This window comes from Alternaria arborescens, assembly GCF_004154835.1.
Source record: "Alternaria arborescens strain FERA 675 chromosome Unknown contig_10, whole genome shotgun sequence".
NCBI classification, from domain to species: domain Eukaryota; kingdom Fungi; phylum Ascomycota; class Dothideomycetes; order Pleosporales; family Pleosporaceae; genus Alternaria; species Alternaria arborescens.
In genome coordinates this window covers 521,357-542,614 of record NW_021167865.1, presented here as the reverse complement: position 1 = coordinate 542,614, position 21,258 = coordinate 521,357, and the positions used below count along the sequence as shown (strand labels likewise).

Genomic DNA, 21,258 nt, shown 5'->3' with positions numbered 1-21,258 from the left:
CTGAAGACAGGAAACAAAGAAAACGTTGAACAAACGAGGTCCAGATTACGCCCATCATCAATCTATCGTCAAAGATGTCGCCGCCTTCAGCTGTCGAAGTATCAGCAGTTTCAGACACGTCTGGAGTTACTATCCCAAACCCGCTGAGTGCGCCAGTTCAGAGCAATGAAATTCATGGAAGGAGGAAGAAGACAACTGCAGCTCAATGGGGCGTAGCGGCGCCATCGGATACTGCAAACTTCAGACTGAAGTCGCATGACCATAAGCCCAAAGCCAAGCAATGGAGCCGTACGTTCTTCCCACTTCAAATCAGTCTTCACGAAGAGCCAGACACTAATTATGCCTTTCTAGACATCATGAGCCATGAAGCAACGATCCGCAAAGGCAACTCTCTCAAAGAGGCCGCAAAGTATCTCGGCACACCTGGAATTATCTCCCTCGGCGGCGGTTTACCATCCAGCGAGTACTTTCCCTTCGAAGAGCTATCGATCAAAGTGCCCAAGATCGGCCACTTCTCAGAAGCCGAAACTAGGGAATCCGGCGTGACCATCACTGCAGGCAAACATGACCTTGCTGAGAACAAGTCCAATTTTGATATCGCTACTGCGTTCAATTACGGCCAGGGATCTGGTTCAGCACAGCTTCTACGCTTCATGACTGAACACACTGAACTGATACACGATCCGCCGTACCAAGACTGGAAATGCACCATGACAGTTGGAAGCACATCAGCGACTGACATGCTCCTTAGAATGCTCACCAGACCTGGTGACATGATTCTATCAGAAGAGTACACTTTCTCTGCTTTTGTAGAGACCGCGCGACCGTTGGGCGTACGCGTTTGCGGGGTCCCAATCGACAACCAAGGACTTCTCCCTACTGAGATGGACTCGCTCCTCACAAACTGGGACCAAGCTGCTCGAGGGGCGCGGAAGCCCCATCTCCTATACACAGTGCCTACAGGTCAGAACCCTACCGGAGCAACACAAAGTGCAGAGCGCCGGCATGCCCTCTATGCTGTCTGCCAAAAGCACGACATCCACATATTAGAAGACGAACCATACTACTTCCTCCAGATGCAACCCTACACCGGCGCCAACGCTCCTGCCATTCCCCCACCAGCATCCCACGCAGACTTCATCAAATCCCTCGTTCCAAGCTACCTCTCCATCGACACAGACGGCCGCGTAATCCGCATGGACTCGTTCTCCAAGGTCATCGCGCCTGGTTCGCGAGTCGGATGGATCACTGCCCCCGCCCAAGTCATAGAACGGTATTCCAAATATGCTGATGTATCGACGCAGAATCCGGCTGGCATGTCCCAACTCATTCTCTTCAAGCTCCTAGATGAACACTGGGGTCACGCCGGGTACCTGGACTGGCTGATCTACATGCGCATGCAATACACACACCGTCGGGACATAATCCTCTCCGCATGCACAAAGTACCTACCCACTGAAGTTATGAGCTGGAAACCACCCATGGCTGGCATGTTCCACTGGATGCAAATTGATTTCAGAAAACATCCCAGTTATCCTGAGAAGAGCATTGAGAGTATTGAGGAGAGTATTTTTATGCGCGTTATTGACCATGGGGCGCTAGTCATGAGGGGCAGTTGGTTCTATGCGGATGCGGAGGAGAAGCATGACACGTTGTTTTTCAGGGCTACGTATGCGGCGGCGCCAGGGGAGAAAATCGAGGAGGGGATCAGGCGATTAGGGGAGGCAGTTAGGGAGGAGTTTGGGCTGGTTATGTATGCTAGAGAGACTTGATGGGAAATTGAGATGGGAATTGACTTGAGCAGTCGAGGTGTTGCATTGACTCGGTGGTAATTGTTTCGGAGTATAGCAGGATGATTCTTTCAACATACATGTCACTGCCGAAACCAAGGCTGTCCACGCCTCGTCCATATCTCTAGTACTCTTACAGATATTCAATCCCTAGGCTTTCCTTTTGTAAACCCTTTAGTACATTGCGCAACGCCTTGATACCGACAGACAGGCAGGTTCCATTTCCACTCTGCTTGGTATTGGGACTCTCTTGCAACCCTTCCCTGCGCTTCCCGCTCAGTTAATAAAGTTCACACAGAAAAAGTGCAGTAGCAAGCTGCCAAGGATGAAGTCTGCAAAAGCCCGCTCATGCGATATGTTCTCAAAGTGCACCTTGTTCTCCGAGTTTGTCTGGATGCGCAGAGAGGCTGTGAGGACGAATTGACCGACTGTTGCGCTGAAGCCGGAAAGGAAAGCGTTGAAGGGCTGTCGGAGATTATTAGCCAACGGTTCTAATTCTGTACCTTTACATGCGTGATGTAGGACGTTGCGAAGTAGGGATAAGAGGCAACGTACAAAGTTTCCAACCAAGACTACATAGAGGAATTGTAGAGCACCGACAATAACGAGGAACGCAAGGAAGGTGTCGAGAAGCTTTGTTCGCTGGGGTGTCTTGGAGACGTATTTATCCCATACTCCTTGCGCAATGGCTGCTGCGTCTGTGTTGTTTGCTTTGGCTTTGGTTGATCGTACGGGTGCCGGGGCACTGGTGGTTGTGGAAGGAGCGTCAGCCGAGGCAGTGGTGCGCTGTTTCGGGGCCATTGTCGGGGAGCTTCAACGGTAAACGTCAAGTGGTGGGCGTTTGTGGGATATTGAAGATGACGCGCGGTGGTGATGCCCGTGGTGGATAGCTTGAGGCCACATGTTCGTGGTTGGTCCAAGCTGGGGATTACGAGTCGGCGTCGGTTTCTTCGGGTGTCCGCGAATCCCCGCCGCAAATGCCATCATTCACTTAGCCCAGCCATCTCCAAGCATTCGACGAGAAACTTCTACTGCTTCAGTTTGTTTTTTTCACCCTCTAAATATCGAAACCTTTACCCAGACTTCACTGTATCACTTGAAAAACTACATAGTAGAGACCAACGTGACAATGGTGAGCAACACCACCAATCGCTGTTATACACGAGTCATGATGTAAATGGATGCATGCTGACTGGACAATCAAGTCTCTAGGAAACATCGCTCTCATCCTTGGTGCTCTTACTGCTGGTGGCGGTATCACCGGTTACGTGAGGACTGGCTCCGTGCCATCAATCGCAGCTGGATGTACTGTTGGACTTCTGGTATGCACCGATCCTACTACTTATCACTTCCAGCGCGTCTAACATAGTCAACAGTATATGCTCGGTGGCTACCGCGTCAACAGCCGCGCAGCCTACGGTGTCGAGTTGGCTCTTCTCGCTTCTGTCATTCTTGCGGGTAGCTCAATTCCTCGCGCGATCAAGTCCGGCAAGCTGCTTCCCATTGGACTGAGCATTCTGGCGACATTCGGTCTGTGGACATTCGGCAATGCGTACATGAACAAACGAGTATAAACTCTGCGAAGCAGCAACCAAAGAGAACGGAGTGCGTCATGCTAAGAACCGTATATTATCGTACCATGTCCATAAACAAATCTTAACTGGATGCAAAACGGAATCCCAAGCGCCAATGTTTACTTTGGAACTGCTAACGTTGCACAAACAGAGTCACCAAACAATGCAACCGGCTGTACCCCCAAAATACAGACGTCTTCTAGTGTACCTCGAGTAGCGAGAGTCGGAAAACGCCTGTCAGCGACCTGATGATAACAGTCTCCTTTGCCCTAGCCACGTGCGGCTTCCACATGTTGGATATTCAGTTGACGTTGGCGGTCGTTCTATTCTCCAAAAATTCGGACGTTCTGACAGGCTCCCCACAACGCCGTGTCGCTAGGGGCCCCGGTTTATTTGGAAGAATGCAATACCTACCATTTAAAGTTGAAGCAACGTCAAGGAAACTCCCCACCAATTTAAGACCCCAGTCCAGCTTCGCGTGTCAACTGCCGTCGTTTGCCTAGGATTTGTCCAGTTTTAGCGCCATTCAGTAGCACCGCATGAACGAATACTGGCTATCGCGAGTATTATTCCGGGTCACAATGCGGTTCAAGCTCATCAAAATTGATAGCGCAGAGTTTCGTCAACCAATTGTACTACATTGAAATAAGATTCTCGACTATCAGCCTACCTTTCCCAGCAGTAAACTCAGGCTGAAACTCGTCCGAATGTTCAAAAGATACATAGCGACCACAGTCATGTATCCCAGTCCGTCATAGATCGCAGCTCCGAGTGCGCTGATTGGCAGTTCAATATGGCTTCTTCAGTCCTTCTCCAATATTTTCATTTAACACATACAAGAAGATTGAAGACAAATTACAGATTGAGGAGATCGAAGTAAGTCCCGGCGTGGCTCGCTGCCTCGTCTATTACCACGATGGATGTTGGATGTGGTTGCATAAAGAGTTGGACAAGGCCTCCTGAGTGGCAGCTACAAACGTCTAGATACGTGCCACCTAGCCACGGAACCCACCATTATGCGTTACACTCAGATTCTTGGTAGTGCTGCTGCACTTGGCGGTTATGGTCAGTGTGGTCTTCAAGTGAACGGACGATACTGACATTGATGAAGCTCTTGCTCAAGAAGGTGAGGCACAGTCTACTGTTGTCTACGATTCAGAAACGAAGATCAGTTATTCGTCGTACACGGAGCCAGAAACAGGGATGTCATTTGGTGTTGCTCTTCCAAAGAATGTTACGGACCCGTATGATGCCATCATTAGGATCACCGCACCGATCGCCAACCAATGGGTCGGTTTCTCATGGGGAGGTACTATGGTCTGGAACCCGTTGAGCGTTGCTTGGCCTAATGGCCAATCTGGGACTATCTCTGCTCGCTTCGCTTTGTATGTCGTATCTCCAAGGTTTACGAGCACGTTACTAACTCAACACAGCAGTATTGGCTTGCCGCAGGGGTATGATGGAGCCGAGCATACATACCTCAAAGGCACAAAAACAAACGCAACGCACTGGACAGTCAATGCGCTATGCAAAGGCTGCACTGGATGGCAAAACAGCGAAGACACAAGATATGCGCTCAACGGCACCAGTACAACAGAGTTCGCCTGGGCTTACGGTGTCTCTTCGGTCGAGGATTCTGCCCGAAACGATTCCGCTTTCAACGTCCACCAGGCCTGGGGGAAATGGATCCACAACCTAGACGCTGCTCGCATCGATAATTTCGATTCTTTGGTCAAGACTAACCTGCTGACGGCGCCTGTAGCCACACCTTCCGCTGCTCCGACCACTGTCGTGACAAGCGTCGTACCGTCTGCGTCTGCGACGTTAAAGCCAGCAGCGCCTGCTGCCATCCCAGCCTCGTGTTCTGGCGCTGGCAACCCTGCATTCCAGGGCAGTCTTGCGGCTGGATGGAAGGCCACAAAGATTGCAGGAGGCTTGACCAGTCCTCGCAGCATTCAATTTGACAGTGCTGGGAATATGTTGGTCGTTCAATCTGGCAAGGGTATCTCGTACCATAAGATGGGCTCAGACGGCTGCATCACTTCCACCAAGATGCTGGTCTCGCAGAACAACCTGAACCATGGTATCGCAATGAGTCCTGACGGCAAGACGCTGTATGCGAGCTCCATGACTCAAGCTTATTCTTGGCCATACGATGCCGCTGCGGGTACACTGGGTACTAGAGCGACTATCGTCACCGGCATGTACAATGGCGGCTCCCATCTGACTCGTACTCTTGCCATTGCGCCACAGAACCCGAACTTGCTGGTGGTCTCCCATGGATCCAACGCAAATATTGACTCTGCTACGTCGGATCCCAAGACTGGCCGCGCTATCATCAAGGTGTTCGACTTGTCAAAGGTCCCTAGCGGAGGGTACAACTATGTGTCTGGCGGATACAACGCTGGATATGGACAACGTAATGATGTGGGAATCTGCTTTGATAAGAACAACATGTAAGCACCACTCATGGTGAAGTATGTGCGTTGAGAACTAATGATCGTAACAGGCTTTGGGGCGTAGAGAACAGCGGCGACGACTTCAAGCGCAACGGAAAAGACATACACCAAGACAACCCCGGCGAGAAGATCCACTATATGGGAGACATCACCAAACCCAATGAAAACTGGTACGGCTATCCATCCTGCTTTACCGTCTGGAAACCCAGTGACTTCACCGACAAGACATTCAAAGTCGGCGACTTCTTCGTCCAACAACCAAGCACGAGCATGAACGATGACACCTGCGTTCAAAAGGCTACACCTCCCAAGCTGACGTTATTCCCCCACTCCGCACCTATCGATTGCAAGTTCGATGCCGACAGCACCACCATGTACATCACTTACCACGGTAGCTGGAACCGCAATCCCGTTACCGGTTTCAAGCTTGTCGCCGTGCAATTTAAAGTCGGTACTGATGGGAATTATACGCCAGTTGAGCCTTTGACTAGTACTACAGCTGCCAAGGACATCTTCTACAATCCGGCTGTGGAGAGATGCCAGGGCAATGGACCAAGTTTTAGCTCGGGTTGCTTCAGACCTGCAGGTTTGGCTTGGGACTCCCAGGGAAGGCTGTTCATGACGAGTGATACGAGCAGCAACGGAGAGCTTTGGGTGTTAGGTAAGTCGTAGAAAACAAGGCATGGTATTAGGTTTGTGGGTATCCAGTGGGCGTCTCTGGGGATAAGACGGTTTGTGTATACAACTACCTATGCAGAACAACAATACGGTCGTTTCTACTTTCTCATTTTGTGCTCATGTTAGCCGCTATTTCTCCAGACTTCCTATGCTGAAGATGGTATTTGTGAAGCAAAAGAAGCTAGACGGTTACAGAGAGAGCGCATGTCCTAGCATCAATTTGGAATACGACAAGGTCGTATACATGAGGAAAGAGAAAGAGTGGCGTCCTGAAAACGAGGGACTGCCAGTACCATCTAGGCGTAGTATGAGTGGGCGTGGCAAGCCATCTGTAGGCTATGACACCATAACAAGACACGTGCGGAACGAAATCTCGCTTGTGGGGACGCCCTTAATTAGGGCGAGATCCTGTTGTTGAACGACTGGACCTGCCGCTCCAAAGCTGTCTAACAGTATAGCTGAGACAACAACCATCGTAGTCCAAGCGTAGGGTGGCACATGAGTTCAAGTAAAAACCCGCTTTCCCTGAATTCCATGTGCCGGCAGAAGTCATGGTGGGGGGAGAAAAGGCGGATATCGGCAGTGGGCTGAGTGATTTGCATGCTGAAATGCGATCTCCAGGAACACAGCGTGCCTGGCAAGAACTTGTTATTGCGCATAACGATCGTCGATGCTGTCGGTTATTCTTGGGTATTCATCTCGCTTTGGTAATGGTTGCCGCCCCCTTTGTGACGCGGCGGCAGAGCAACAGGTTTTTCAGGGAAATATGGTGTTGCAAAGAAATGTCAGGGTCGCTGCAGATAGTTGGCCGTTGGATGTGCACTTCCAAGGCCTGCTCATGCGCATCCGGCAGAATGCCATGCGACTCGCCAAAACCCATCAACCCCATCGGAGCGACTAGGCTCGGTTTCACCCGACACGCCGCCGGAAGGGCAAGTCAAGCATGAGCCAAGAATTCTTCCTTCTACTAATCTTTCACATGTCGTAGTCACCAGCTCCGAGCGGCCGAAGCACGAGCTGAAGCATGACTGATGGCTCTGCGTGTCCCAATCGCCCGCTCTCGATGCTGACAAGTCCCCGGCCTGTAGCTGGAGTGGACTGGTAAGGCCGCCTTGAAGATCTTGGCTCGAAAAGCTTCGCATCTCATTGCCTATACAAGTACTCGCTCTGCTGCAAAGAGATAGGCGTAGACAGAAGCTTTACCGATTGGGAGAGAGGTGCGGGATGCGTCAGCGAAGACAAAGAGCAGTGCATGCGGCCTGTCTAGCCTGTCAGAATCCACATAGTTATTGCGTCTCTGACTTGTTGAGCTTTGGCTATGAAAGCAGTCAGTCAGAATGGTTGTGGTGATAACAGTGACTGACCCCTCCATGGCCCATGTCTTCTGCCTGCTAACCTCCCCTACTGTCTTCGGCCTCCGCGGGTTCTCAGGGCGTCTCTTACAAGCAGGCAAAGGTCTAGAGCGGATTAATCCCCAAGCATCTACGTCACGGGTGCGCACGGGTGATATCGCGCACTGGCTCGGCGCTAGGAAGGGCTTGAAGTGAAACGCTGCCTTTGCAGTAGCCAAAATACTGGGGGGGTCACGTCATATCCCGTTCACCTTCGCATCGGCAACCACGCCAGAGGCCGTTCCCAGCCACGATATAGTTAGACTCGCGCCTCCTCGGCTTTGCTGGCATATCCATAGCAATTATTTTTTCCCTTGCCCAGAGACACCTTCCACATCCCCCCCTCAGCAAGAGCATTCCCCCGCGTCTGCTTGCCCCCACTCTGCGCTCAGGTAGTCTAACCACGCACAACACGGGCAAAGCTCTCGCACCACCGCCACGATGAGTTCCCTCAAGAAAGCGCTTGAGAAGCTAAAGCCCGGGCACCACGGGTCGTCGGCCTCGGACGATGAGAAGAGCGGCGGCGTCAAGTCTCCCACTTCCGTCAATGGCCGCGCTCAGTCGCCTGCCGCAACGCCGCGCTCTTCCATCACCCTAGGTCGCTCCCGACCAAGCGGCGAGCACAAACGTGGAGACGTTGCGTCTCCCACCGACAGCAGGACCAGCATCGACCAGCCCCGCGGCTCCCTCAGCGGCATCCTCCACCGCCGCACCGAGAGCCCGAACCGCACTGGCACCAACAAGTCCGGATCCAGCCACCAGCGCTCCGGCTCTCTCTCCACCCACAGCCCCATGCGAGCCGTCAAGGAGAAGCTGCACATTGGTAACGACTCGAGCGACGAAGATGCTCCCCTCAACCGCGAAGGTGAGCCCATGTCTCGTGGCCAACTGCGCAAACACGAGAAGCAGGCACAGCAGGAGGAGCGTCACAAGCAGAACTTGGAGAAGGAACAAGAACTGGAGCGCAGGAGGAAGGAGATGGAGCAACAAGCCCTGGCTGAGTTGACCCCGGAGCAGAGGTCCAAGTACGGTGTCATCCACCCCAACTCCTACTCGGGAGAGTGGAAGCATGAGCCCCGCCACAAGATCCAGGACTTCTCTGCAAAGGACGTTGGCAAGGAGGTTGTCTTCCGTGCCCGTATCCACCACCTCAGGAAGATGAGCTCCAAGTTCGTCTTCTTGATGTTCCGCCAACAGCTCGCTACTATCCAGGGTGTCCTCTTGGAGCATGCCGACATTTCAAAATACATGCTGTACTGGGCTGAGCACTTGGATGCCGAGACCATTGTCCTGGTCAAGGGTATCCTGCAGGAGCCAAAGGCCAAGCAGGGCGAGGTTCTCGGTGCCACCATCCACGACGTCGAGGTTTCCGTCCACGCCCTACATGTCGAGGCTGCCGTCACAGACCACCTTCCCTTCAATGTCAACGAGGCCGAGGTTTCGCAGGCTGAGGTCGATGCCGAGCTGGCACAGGGAGACCACAAGGAAGGCCACACGCGTGTCAAGATTGCAGACCGTACACGCTTGAACAACCGCATTATCGATTTGAGGACAACAGCATCTCAGGGTATCTTCCGCATTCAGTCCGGTATCTGCAGACTCTTCCGTAATCAGCTCGACTCGGAGGGTTTCATCGAGATCCACACTCCCAAGCTGCAGGGTGGTGCCACTGAGTCGGGTGCCAGTGTATTCAAGATCGACTACTTCGGTCGTGGCGCGTTCCTTGCACAGAGTCCTCAATTGGCCAAGCAAATGGCCATCTCCGCAGACTTTGGCAAGGTGTACGAGATTGGTGCCGTCTTCCGTGCCGAGAACAGTAACACCTACCGTCATTTGACCGAGTACACTGGTCTCGATCTGGAGATGCAGATTGACGAGCACTACCACGAAGTCCTCCGTGTATTGGACCGCACCTTCAAGGCCATTTTCAAGGGCATCTACGAGCAATACCGTCCTGAGATTGAGGTCATCAAGAAGCACTTTCCACACGAAGACCTTGTCTGGCTGGACCAGACACCTATCATTCCCTTCGCTGACGGTGTTCGTATGCTAAACGAGTCTGGCTGGAGGGATGACGATGGCAACGAGCTTGATGTGAACGAGGATCTAGGCACCAGAGATGAGGTGCAACTTGGTCGTGTCATCAAGCAGAAGCTCGGAACCGACTACTACATCCTAGACAAGTTCCCAGCCAATGCGCGCCCATTCTACGCCATGAACGATCCTAACGACCCTACTGTTACCAACTCTTTCGATATCTTCTGCAGAGGTCAGGAGATTCTCAGTGGTGGTCAGCGTATTCACGACTCCAACCTGCTCTTGGAGAAGATGCGTAAGCTCAAGGTTGACCCCGGCTCCATGGAGGAGTATATCCAGGGCTTCCAGTGGGGAGCACCGCCCCACGGTGGTGGTGGCATTGGTCTTGAGCGTATTCTCATGTTGATGATGAACCTCGGAAACATCCGTCATGCTTCTATGTTCCCTCGCGACCCCAAGAGTTTACCGGAGCGCCCGGTCATCAAGCAGCTGCGTCATCCCGAGGCAAGCACTATGCACCCCCCGTGGGAAGGCCAGGATCGTGCTGTTGCCAAGATCGATCTACAGCCTATCGAGAAGCTTATCGCCAACTACGGTGATGCCACAAACACCTCGTGGCTGGAGCCTCGCACAGAGATCTGGCGCGACGAGAACACTGGTGCAGCTGTTGGCTTCGTACCTCAGGATGGTTTCGCCATTACTGTTGGTGACCCTCTTTGCCACGAGTCTCAATATCTCAAGACCATGGCTGGTTACCTCAAGTACATCAAGAAGGAGCGCAACCTTAAGCCGCTCTGGCTTCTTGTGGGATCTGCCACAGAGGAAGTTCTCGCAACCAAGTTCAACTGGCGCACATTCTCTGTTACTGGAGAGCAGCGTGTAGACCCAGTTCACAACCCTGCGGATAAGGACTCTGACGTTCAGCGTAAGATCCGCCACGCAGAGAAGGAGGGTGTCAAGATCAGTGACTACGCTCTCGGCTCACCACCACCGGCAGACGTCAAGCAGAAGGTTGATGCCCGTGTATCAGACTGGTTGAACAACCGCAAGGGCAAGCAGGTCCATCTGACCAACATTCACCCATGGCAAGATGAGGAGCATCGTCAATATCACATTGCCTACACGCCTGATGGTACCATCGCTGCGTTTGTCGCAATGGCCCAACTCTCACCTGATCATGGCTGGCAGGTCAAGTACTCGCTCGATTTCCCCGGCGCACCGGGTGGTTCGATTGAGTACATCGTCACGCATGCTCTTAAGCAAGTCGCCGCCAGTGGTGCGACCAGCGTCACCTTTGGTGGTGGTGCTAGCTCGAAGTTCAGCCCGGGACACAACGTCAAGGGTACTCGTGTCAAGGTGCTCAGCCGCGCATACCACGCCATCGCGACCGAGCTCAAGCTCACAAACAAGACTGAGTTCCGTGAGAAGCTGGGTGCAGTCGACGACCCAAGCTACATCTGTTACCCACCCCATGGGCTGGGCCCTATGGCGGTCAAGGCCATCTTGAACTTCTTCTCAGACGATGATGACAACAACTAAGTAACGTGTTGGTGGATGATATACACGCTAGGATAACGATACATTGATGGATGGTCGAAGGCATGATACCACAAGGCGTTTTGCTGTACGAGTAGGCGGTACCTTTTACCTGTCTGACTCTTTTGATGGGACATTTGTAGCGGGAGGACGTTAAGGTAGATAGCGTTGTTTCTTAATGTAATACCCCCATGAAATGGTTTTGTCTTCTCGATCAATGTGAGATATGCTTATGAATGTGTTGATAGTTTTGTGGTTGGGTTTGGGTTGCTCAGATGCTAAATTAAGCATGACCGCGGGATATCTGTCTGACCATCCTCGGCGCATTTTCACTCTTTTCCGACGTGACACCGCATCAGGCACACACGGCAGAGACATCGGTAACGACGAGGTTCCACCATCTAACATCTCACAACCGTCTTCTCACGCCGAAACAGAGGTATCGAACATTCAACGCACAACTCTCGGACAATGATCCACCTCATCGGCTACGGTGCTGCTTGGCTTCGTCGCGGGGAACCTTCGGCGCACTAGAGGAAGGCGGGGTCAAGCGCCAGAGCGTTCCGGCTTGGAGACCTTCGGACCTTCGACACGGCTAGGTAGAATGGTTTTTGGAGGCGTGCGATTGGTCAGTCAGAGGATTTTGCTGATGGAGTCGAGATGGTTCTGACGTCTGCTCGTCTCGTGTTGGCGTGGGGAAACATAGCGCACGTGTGAACCCTGGGCGTAGAGAAATACTGGCATGGGACTATAAGAGGGCTATGTCTGAACGTTGAAGAGGAGGTTAAAGGCGAGTCATTCCACCTATTGTACGGGATTCGACGAAGTACGCTGGGCTCGGTGCTATTGCGAAAGTGGTTCTACTGGGATAAAGAGCTCAGGTCCTCTTCCTTTCTTTCTTCCGGCTCTCTCACTATCACCTAAGATGTCTTTAACAACGCTCCTGTTGACGCCCTATTCGATCCTCCTCCTCCCGGTCATCTTCTACATCCTGCCTTACCTCCGCAACTGGCAGATCCGCGACATCCCAGCTCCATTTCCAGCGGCCTGGACAAACCTCTGGCTCTTATACCAATGTCGGCGCGGGAAACGTTATCTCGCTGTTCATGAAGCACACAAGAAATACGGAAAGCTCGTTCGCCTTCAACCACATCATGTCAGTATTGCGGATGCGGACGCTATTCCTCAGATCTACGGTCATGGCAATGGGTTCCTAAAGAGCGAGTACTATGACGCCTTCGTGTCGATCAGGCGAGGTTTGTTCAACACGAGGGATCGTGCGGAACATACGAGAAAGAGAAAGACGGTATCTCACACCTTTTCTGCCAAGAGTGTGTTGCAGTTTGAGCAGTATATTCATCATAACCTTGAAGAGCTGCAGAAGCAGTGGGATCGAAGGGCGGAAAGCGCTGAAAAGAAGGGAGAATGGTATCATATGGATGCGCTCCACTGGTTCAACTACCTGGCCTTCGACGTTATTGGAGACTTGGCGTTTGGTGAACCATTCGGTATGCTGGCCAAGGGCAAGGATGAGGCGGAGGTTAGCAAGGCGGGGCAAATCACATATGCTCCCGCTATCGAAGTATTGAACCGAAGAGGAGAAGTCAGTGGGTATGTCTGAATCATGCCCTGCAATCCTACATATTTGATCCTAGTGACTAACAACATTCAGAACCATTGGATGTTTCCCTGCCATCAAGCCGTACGCGAAACACCTCCCAGACCCCTTCTTCAGCCAAGGTATGAAGGCCATCGAGGACCTCGCCGGTATAGCAATCGCCCGCGTAAATGCACGCCTCGAGAAACCATCTGATCGTGTCGACCTCTTGGCCCGCCTGATGGAAGGTCGTGACGAAAGCGGCCAAAAGCTCGGCCGCGAAGAACTCACAGCCGAAGCCCTAACCCAACTAATCGCTGGCTCAGACACCACGTCCAACACCTCCTGTGCCCTTCTTTACCACTGTCTCCAGCACCCAGATGTCGTTCGTAAGCTACAAAAGGAACTAGACGACGCCTTGCCAGATGCAAATGCCGTACCAAGCTACGCCCAGGTCAAAGATCTACCCTACCTAGACGCCGTCATAAAAGAGACAATGCGTATCCACAGCACATCTTCCCTCGGTCTTCCCCGCCTTATTCCTCCTGGCCCTGGTATAACGCTCCTAGGCCACCACTTTCCCCAAGGAACCGTCCTTTCCGTTCCCGCATACACCATTCACCACTCCACAGAGATCTGGGGCGAAGATGCCGATGTGTTTCGACCTGAGCGCTGGGAGAATGTCACGGAAAAACAAAAGGCGGCTTTTATCCCGTTCAGCTATGGGCCGAGGGCTTGTGTGGGGAGGAATGTTGCGGAGATGGAGTTGGCGCTTATTGTAGGGACGGTGTTTAGGAGGTATGAGTTTGAGATTCGACAGGGGGAGTTGGAGACTAGGGAGGGATTCCTGAGGAAGCCATTGGGGCTGGAAGTTGGGATGAAGAGGAGGAGGTTTGATTAGGGAAACGTGTTTATGACGATGAGTAGGTGGGAGGGGGTAGTGTGTGATGAAGACAGCAAGAAAGCATAGCAATAGCGTCGTTTTGAACGCGATAAGAGAACATATGAATATGGTACATATTTGCAATTAGTCAATTCAATACAAAAAAGACATTCACAACAACTGGCTAGAACCGATGTTTCTCCAGACTCAAATATGCACCAAAGTATAATATGTAATTGAAATGTAACAAAAGGGGTATAGCAACTTCTCGGAAAACAGTAAATGCACAACACAGTACAAAACAGCATCTGATGTAAATAAAATGAGAAAGGAATCGATAATCATCAAAAAACCCACTTATATATCAGCAATTCCGTCAATAAAGAAGTCCTCGCTACCTGCACAGCGTTATGTTGGCCATCATCCTGTGGGTCTGTGCGATAGTCTTCTTATCCTTCGGCCTGCCGTCATCAGGTTTCTCGTCCTTTTGCCACTTATCAATCCGGCTACTGTCGGTGATACGACAAGTGGAGCATCTACCAGGTAGAGGTTGTATGCCTGGATGCTGCTCGTACGTGGGATGCTGTTTACAGCCGCAGTCGCTATATTCATAAAAAGTCCAACAGTGTCTTGGAGGTGTATACTCAAGTTCCACGTGGCCGCAACCTTTAGCCTTCTGGACCCATATGATACAGTGTGATGGTGGGTGTTTTGGAGGAGGAATATTGTGCGGTACTGTACCCGGCTGTACTGACATGGTGGTGGAATCTGGCGCTGAAGATTGACAATTCCCGTATTCGAATCGTTGGTGTCTTTGAGACTGAATTCCTGACTGGAAAAACGATGGAAAATGGAACTCTTGTACTCTATGATGTAGGATCCTTGCTAAGAGTAGGAATTGTGGCGTTGTGGTGCTGAGAATAGCTATCCTACCGCTTCTTTGGCTCGTTCTTATACTCTACTCCTACCATTGTGAGTGATGTATGCTTCTTCACGAAGCTGCAGTCAAAGGACAGGCTATGAAGATTTATCGAGAAGAGTCGATGGAAGCAAGAGTATGACTACAAGATGAGTGTGCATATCAATACAGGCATGTGAAGATCACCAAATCCCCAACACCATACGCCAAACCCCTCAGCCTGATGATTCAAATCCCCGTCTACTTTCCATTCATCCCCTCTGTAAGATTCATTGCGACCCCCCACAGGCATCTTCCCGCTTCAGTGCTGGTGGCTTGAAATTCAAAGTGCTTGGGTTGTGGTCTTTGCAAGTTCCTTCTACACGACTACGAGTGGGATAAGGCTTGATGTCACTTTTGTCAGAACTTGCGGGACAGCTGCAGTCACCCTTCTCTCTACACTTCCAACATTTTATGATGAGATCGTATACGATGACGTGACAGTTACAGCTTCGCCACTGTTGTGTATAAAGTGTACATCTCTCATACTGAATACCATCGTAGTCGTCAGCCAGAGGGTCGAAGGGATTATCAGTCAATATGTTTGAGTTGGGGATTTATGGAGTTTAAATCGTATTTTTGGAGGCTTTGATGATGACTCTTGTGTGCTGAGAGGTGATGAGTAGTGGATGCAATTGCCCTAGGTACAATGTAGAGTCTTAGTATGTAAACCCATTTGGATTGTATTGTTGCGAGAATTATCACTAATAAAGGAGTCTTCGAAGAGCCGCAGTCAGAGGACGGGTAGGAGCATCTCCTGAGCCCAGCTACTGTGATATTGCTCTTGTGATACTTAATGTGTCATAAAGTATGACTTTCTGGGGAGAAAGAAACGACGGGACACGAAACTAGTTTGTCCGTACTATTGGTATATGACTCTGTCATAACGAAGTTGACTGGATGTAACAAAAGCATTGTACTCGCTGACTCGCGCGTCTATCTGAGAATCGCATTGTTGCTCGGTATTAATCTATAGTCAGATTAGAGATGTGGTTGCGTAGTGGCAGGTGCAAGGAGACTCCACTGGTCTGAAAGAGAATGAGCCCGCTTTGGGGACACATATTGATGAAGGTTAGTAGACGCAGCTATAGTACCATTCGGCTCGTTCTAATCTTGTAGAATGGAATCGCCTGGATGTTTGTATTGATCACTGCTTTCTGGATCGTGTGTTGCGAGATCGTGGGAGTCCTCTTAAGTGGCTGTCGATGAGGGTAAACTGGAGTCATCCGCATTCCACTGTAGCTGGAAACACGCTGAAGTTCGTTGGTTGCTCATGTATCTCACATCCTCAGTCTGTGAAGTGGGTCGCAGTGACGTTTAGTGAAGCGCGGAACCAGGCGCCCCAGTTTTAGCCGCACGGGCCAACGCTTAGCGTAGCGGCCATTGTCGCGAACTCCCGGACATCTACGCGTATCGCAGTCAAAGGCTCAGTCAACACCCGCCACAAACCTCGACCGCAACCCGCCCGCCGTAATCCCGGAAGCAGGATCGCCTGCGTCGCCTAACATGGCGCCCAACGAGCTCGCCGACGTAGTGGACGACGCCTCGTCGGGCGGCTCTTTCACCCTGTTGAAGCAGCAGCTCGAGCTCGACTTCAGTTTTGCACCGCGCCGCGTCAAAGGCCTTACCACACTCGACATACAGCCCGATCAGGCGCAACTGCGGGACATTACACTGAACTGCCGCCAACTCAGACCGACGAGCATTAAGATCGACGGAGAGAGGGCCGCCTTTAGCTACTCGAACCTTCACCAGCGCCTGACGCTGTATCCCGGCACCGGCCTCGAACAATACCACTATGCGAAAGAGCGGATAGCGCGACATACACAGGGCGGGGAAGATGAGCTGGTTATTGCTGTGCCTGAAAAAGTCAAGATTCGGGAAGTGAAGCCCTCGGAGGCTGGTATGACCGATGACGCTCCGGGCACCTTTTATGCGCCACTGAAGCTGGAGATTGAATACGAGCTGGACGATTTCCGGGACGCGCTACAATTTGTCGGGCTGGAGGATGGAGATGCACGGTACCCGCATGCCTACACGCGCAACTCGTCCTTTCCTGGTTCAGCATCGTGTCTGTTTCCGTGCATAGACGACGGCGAAACGCGCTGTCTATTCGATGTTTCGATTCGTTACCCACGAACGCTGGGGGATGCGCTTAGCAAAACTCCAGATGCCAATACGAATGCGCAAGCACAAAGAGAGGGTGCTGAAAAGGCTGACAGTGTTATGCTGGACGCGGATGACGACCAGGTGGACTTGTCCGAGGAAGAGAAGGTCATGGAGATGCAAGTCATCTGTTCTGGTACGCTGACAGACGATGTGAGTGTTCATGTACAGTACCAGATGTGTTTTTTTGCTAACATACAAAGATTCTCGATCCCGCCGACTCTACTCGAAAGACAGCGAGCTTCTCCTGCGATACACTTGTCCTTCCGCAACATATCGGCTTCGTAATCGGCCCCTTCGAACATGTCGATCTCTCAGAGTACCGCGATACACTTGACGACGAGCGCTTGGGAGAGAATGCCATCAAAGTCCACGCCTTCTGTATGCCAGGCAAGGAAAACGAGGTCCGGAACAGCGCCATGATGCTAGCTCGAGCGCTCGACACCTTCACCGAGCGCTTCCAGAGTTATGCATTCGGTAACTCTTACAAGCTCGCATTTGTCGATGATTTGGAGTGGGATACTGCGCATACAGCCTCGTTCTCCATCTGCAGCTCTCGTTTGCTGTTTCCGGAGACGGTATGGGAACCGCTGGAACATACAACTAGGGTGCTGGTGCATGCGGTAGCCAGCCAATGGATAGGCGTCGATGTTATTGCACACAATCCTGAAGATCATTGGATCATCGTTGGTGGTTCATGGTTCATGGCTGAGCTCTATCTCCGAGAGTTGTTCGGTCGCAACGATTGGCGTTTCCGGCAAAAGCTAATGGTTGACAAGGTCATCCAGATGGACCGGAAGCGCCCTTCGCTACAGCAACTTGGATACATCTTGCAGCTGGATCCGGGCGAGGTTGAGTTTATGGAGCTGAAATCGCTCATGGTACTCTCCATCCTCCACAACCGCCTGGTAAAACAAAGTGGAAAGAACGGTGTTGACAGGTGTTTGTACCGGATGCTGTTTAATGCTCGCCAGGGCAAGTATCCCAATGGTGCGATTGCTTCGGACGACTTCTTCGACATTTGCGAGAAGGTTGGGCATCAAAAGCTGGAGTCCTTTTTCCAGCAATGGATCGTGGGATCTGGATGTCCGACTTTCCACTGCGTACCTTCATTTAACAAGAAGAAGCAAGTGGTACAGCTTACTATCAAGCAGCTCCAGGCTGATTCATCGATAACAAATATCGAAAACGGTCTCGCCGCGGATGACTTTATGCGCGAAGCAAAGGAGAAGTCTCGGGACTTGCGCTCCGCGACAGGATATCCTACCTTTGTTGGCCCAATGACCATTCGAATTCACGAAGCTGATGGCACACCCTATGAACATATTGTCGATATCAATTCGAACAACGTCAAAGTGGAGATCCCGTACAACACAAAATACAAGCGTCTGAAGAGGAATCGACTGAACAAAGAGCGTATGGCTGCAGCAGCAGGCCTTGATGCCTCAGGTGAAACACAAGAAGACGTCACCTTTTACATGCTCGGAGATCTCTTTACGTCTCCTCAAGAACACAATGAGTGGCGACTAGATGATTGGCCACCGGAAGATGAGGCCAAACAAGAAGGTGAAGCTTACGAGTGGATTCGTATTGATGCGGACTTTGAGTGGATATGTCGGACTAACATCGAGGACATGCCATCATACATGTACGTCTCGCAGCTACAACAAGATAAGGATGTTGTTGCACAAGCAGAGTCGATACAGTTCCTCGCCAATAAGGAAGGTCACAAACTAATCTCGACTTTCTTGGTGAAGACCCTGATGGACAATCGATACTTCCACGGCATACGAACCATGGCTGCTATGGTCTTGGCTCAGAGTGCGTTGAAGCGGACCGAGTGGGTTGGTCTCTTCCATCTGAAGAAAGCTTTCCGCGAGCTTTTTTGCTTGCCCAACTCGCCCATGACTCGATCGAACGACTTCTCTGATCGTAGCATGTACCTGATTCAATGCGCTATACCTAGAGCCATTGCTAAGATCAAGGGCGAAGATGGAAGATCCCCATTAGAGGCAAAGCGCTTTCTGCTCGACCTGGTGCGGTACAACGACAACCGTGGAAACGATTACAGCGACGATCACTACATCTCTACGTTGATGCGGTGTCTTGCGGAGACGCTCACCAAGACCACCGCAAGTTCCGAGCTCAGCCATGAGGAATGGGCTCAAGAGCAGGACTTCACAAGCAAAGCCATCGGAGAGCTTACCCGACATCAGAGGCTTGATGAGTGGATCCCTACCTATCAAAATGTCTACACAACTACGGCTCTCGATTGTGCACTGAAGTTGGTCATGAGCCGCGTTACCCCGTTCAAACCGACCGAATTTCTCCAGTATGCCCAGCTAGGCAACGCAGACAACGTACGTCTGAAAGCTTGGGAATGTTTAATTCGGCTAGGCATGTTTCGGAAAGATACAATGTTAAGGTTTCTTATGCATGAGATCCGGTCCGATCCCTCGCCATACTTCAGGAAACAACTGCTACGGATCTTCGGCATCGCTATCGGACAGGTCGCTACTGGAGACGTTTGGGCACCAGAGAAGACTGTTGAAACCTCAGCAGATACGCTCATGATCGAAAACGAAGCCAGCAATGCTGAACGTGCATCGGCTCTCGCTCGACAGAACCTTAACGGGGCTCTGAGAGGATTGAAGAGCGACTTGCAGGGTAATATCACCCTTCGAATGGTACTGGAGGAAGCCTTGAAGTCAAGGGCACTGTCAACAAGCGACATGTCTGAGCTTTTGGACATTTGCGACATGATCTTTGATAACCAGAAGGTCAACAAGCTGCCTATCAAATTGGCTCTTCCACGCTATTGGAAGGTGGAACATGTTGGAAAGGGACTGTTGCGCTTTAAACACAATAGCAGGTTCCGAGCCGTAAAGATGCCACCTCGGGAACAGGTGGAGGAAGGGATAAGGAAGATGCGAGAGGCAAAAGCGGGCTTTTCGGCTGTTCCAATACCTCCGCCTCAGCCCCAGCCTCAACCTCTACCTCAACCCCTACCTGTACTCCAGCCCGTGCGAGATGCAACTGCTCCAGCTTCGAAACCGCCAGGATTGCCGAAGCTGTCGCTCAAGATTGGTGGCAAGAAAAAATCTGCCACATCTCCACCGTCTACGGCTGGAACTCCGCAGGCCCATTCGAGGAGTCAATCTGTCGTGTTTTCGCCCACCGTCTATAATTCGCCATCTCCAGCACCTATGTCAAAGCCAGCATCTCCAGCGCCAGCAGCAAATGAAACAATAGCAGTAGCACCGCGGCCGCCGCCTGCTGCTGCTGCCCCGGCTCAGATAGATTCGCGTTCGTCGACCCCAGAGGTGCCACTGATGCAACCTTCAAAGAAGATAGCAACTCCAGCAGCAACCCCCAAGCCAGCGACTCCAGCACCTGCTCCCGTTCAAGCTCCGAAACCTCCAACTCCGGCACCCTCCGCTCCTGCCCCAGTTATCAAGACTCCGGTTCCACCGCCCAAGGTCCCTACTCCAGCTCCTGCGCCTGCCCAAGCGAAGCCTACTCCGAAGCCTACTCCGAAACCTACTCCGAAGCCAACACCGGCGGTCATCAAGGTACCGAAGCCTATGTCGACGACTCCCACCATTCAATCTCCGGTCCCTCTGCCAGCTCCTAAGCTTAAGATCAGGACCAAAACCGCATCTGGCTCTACCGTACCATCAAGACCTTCCAGCGCCGCTCCTTCGCCGCGCCCGAGTGCAGCTCCGTCACCTCGACCCAGCAACGTTCCTCCTCCATCACGTCCTGCTGTTCCCACTACATCATCATCTATAGCAAGGCCAGTGATCAAGCAGAAGAGAAGCAAAATCGTCAAGCTACGCCTTCCTTGTAAGCTTCTCTCAGGCTTCACCCCGGGAGAGAGCAAGAAACGCAAACTGATCTCTGGAAACGGGGATGATGATAGACCGTCTAAGCGTCAGAGTCTGGAAACAAGTAGTATGTTGAATGGTAAAGGACCTGGTAAGAGCGGACTCGTTACCGTGGAAAAAGGTAGTAGTGGTAGTGAAAAGCCGAGGTTACTTCTTAAGATGAAGGTGGGAAAGAGCAAGCTACCTGTTGAGCGGAAGCTGTGAAAGGGAAGCTGACCAAGTGCGGTTTCAGGAAGGAGAGTAATGATGAGAACTAAGGGTAACATGCATTTTCAAGGTGTTTAACGGATGGGCATCTCTTC

At 51.7% G+C, this 21,258-nt stretch overlaps 7 protein-coding genes across 7 annotated transcripts; 6 read left to right on the top strand and 1 right to left on the bottom strand.

The window, feature by feature from the left end:
- Nucleotides 1-74: 74 nt before the first annotated feature.
- Nucleotides 75-1,772, top strand: AA0111_g5251 (Aromatic amino acid aminotransferase; the record flags this gene model as incomplete). Its single annotated transcript, XM_028651343.1, has 2 exons — nucleotides 75-288; nucleotides 352-1,772. 2 exons carry the CDS (start codon nucleotides 75-77, stop codon nucleotides 1,770-1,772), a joined length of 1,635 nt encoding a protein of 544 aa, XP_028507184.1.
- A 294-nt stretch (nucleotides 1,773-2,066) lies between these two features.
- On the bottom strand, nucleotides 2,067-2,591 carry AA0111_g5250 (hypothetical protein; the record flags this gene model as incomplete). Its single annotated transcript, XM_028651342.1, has 2 exons — nucleotides 2,067-2,255; nucleotides 2,346-2,591. The coding sequence occupies 2 exons, from the start codon at nucleotides 2,589-2,591 to the stop codon at nucleotides 2,067-2,069; spliced, it is 435 nt and encodes a 144-aa protein (XP_028507183.1).
- A 328-nt stretch (nucleotides 2,592-2,919) lies between these two features.
- AA0111_g5249 (hypothetical protein) lies at nucleotides 2,920-3,364 on the top strand (the record flags this gene model as incomplete). The annotated part of the gene is made up of 3 exons (XM_028651340.1): nucleotides 2,920-2,922; nucleotides 2,996-3,112; nucleotides 3,167-3,364. The coding sequence occupies 3 exons, from the start codon at nucleotides 2,920-2,922 to the stop codon at nucleotides 3,362-3,364; spliced, it is 318 nt and encodes a 105-aa protein (XP_028507374.1).
- A 1,016-nt stretch (nucleotides 3,365-4,380) lies between these two features.
- Nucleotides 4,381-6,495, top strand: AA0111_g5248 (hypothetical protein; the record flags this gene model as incomplete). The annotated part of the gene is made up of 4 exons (XM_028651339.1): nucleotides 4,381-4,429; nucleotides 4,476-4,749; nucleotides 4,798-5,820; nucleotides 5,874-6,495. The coding sequence occupies 4 exons, from the start codon at nucleotides 4,381-4,383 to the stop codon at nucleotides 6,493-6,495; spliced, it is 1,968 nt and encodes a 655-aa protein (XP_028507375.1).
- A 1,838-nt stretch (nucleotides 6,496-8,333) lies between these two features.
- Nucleotides 8,334-11,468, top strand: AA0111_g5247 (Aspartate--tRNA ligase, cytoplasmic; the record flags this gene model as incomplete). Its single annotated transcript, XM_028651338.1, has 1 exon — nucleotides 8,334-11,468. The coding sequence occupies one exon, from the start codon at nucleotides 8,334-8,336 to the stop codon at nucleotides 11,466-11,468; it is 3,135 nt and encodes a 1,044-aa protein (XP_028507370.1).
- Nucleotides 11,469-12,390: 922 nt separating this feature from the next.
- On the top strand, nucleotides 12,391-13,963 carry AA0111_g5246 (Benzoate 4-monooxygenase; the record flags this gene model as incomplete). Its single annotated transcript, XM_028651337.1, has 2 exons — nucleotides 12,391-13,076; nucleotides 13,138-13,963. 2 exons carry the CDS (start codon nucleotides 12,391-12,393, stop codon nucleotides 13,961-13,963), a joined length of 1,512 nt encoding a protein of 503 aa, XP_028507371.1.
- A 2,446-nt stretch (nucleotides 13,964-16,409) lies between these two features.
- Nucleotides 16,410-21,160, top strand: AA0111_g5245 (Transcription initiation factor TFIID subunit 2; the record flags this gene model as incomplete). Its single annotated transcript, XM_028651336.1, has 2 exons — nucleotides 16,410-17,222; nucleotides 17,273-21,160. 2 exons carry the CDS (start codon nucleotides 16,410-16,412, stop codon nucleotides 21,158-21,160), a joined length of 4,701 nt encoding a protein of 1,566 aa, XP_028507372.1.
- Between the last annotated feature and the right edge of the window lie 98 nt (nucleotides 21,161-21,258).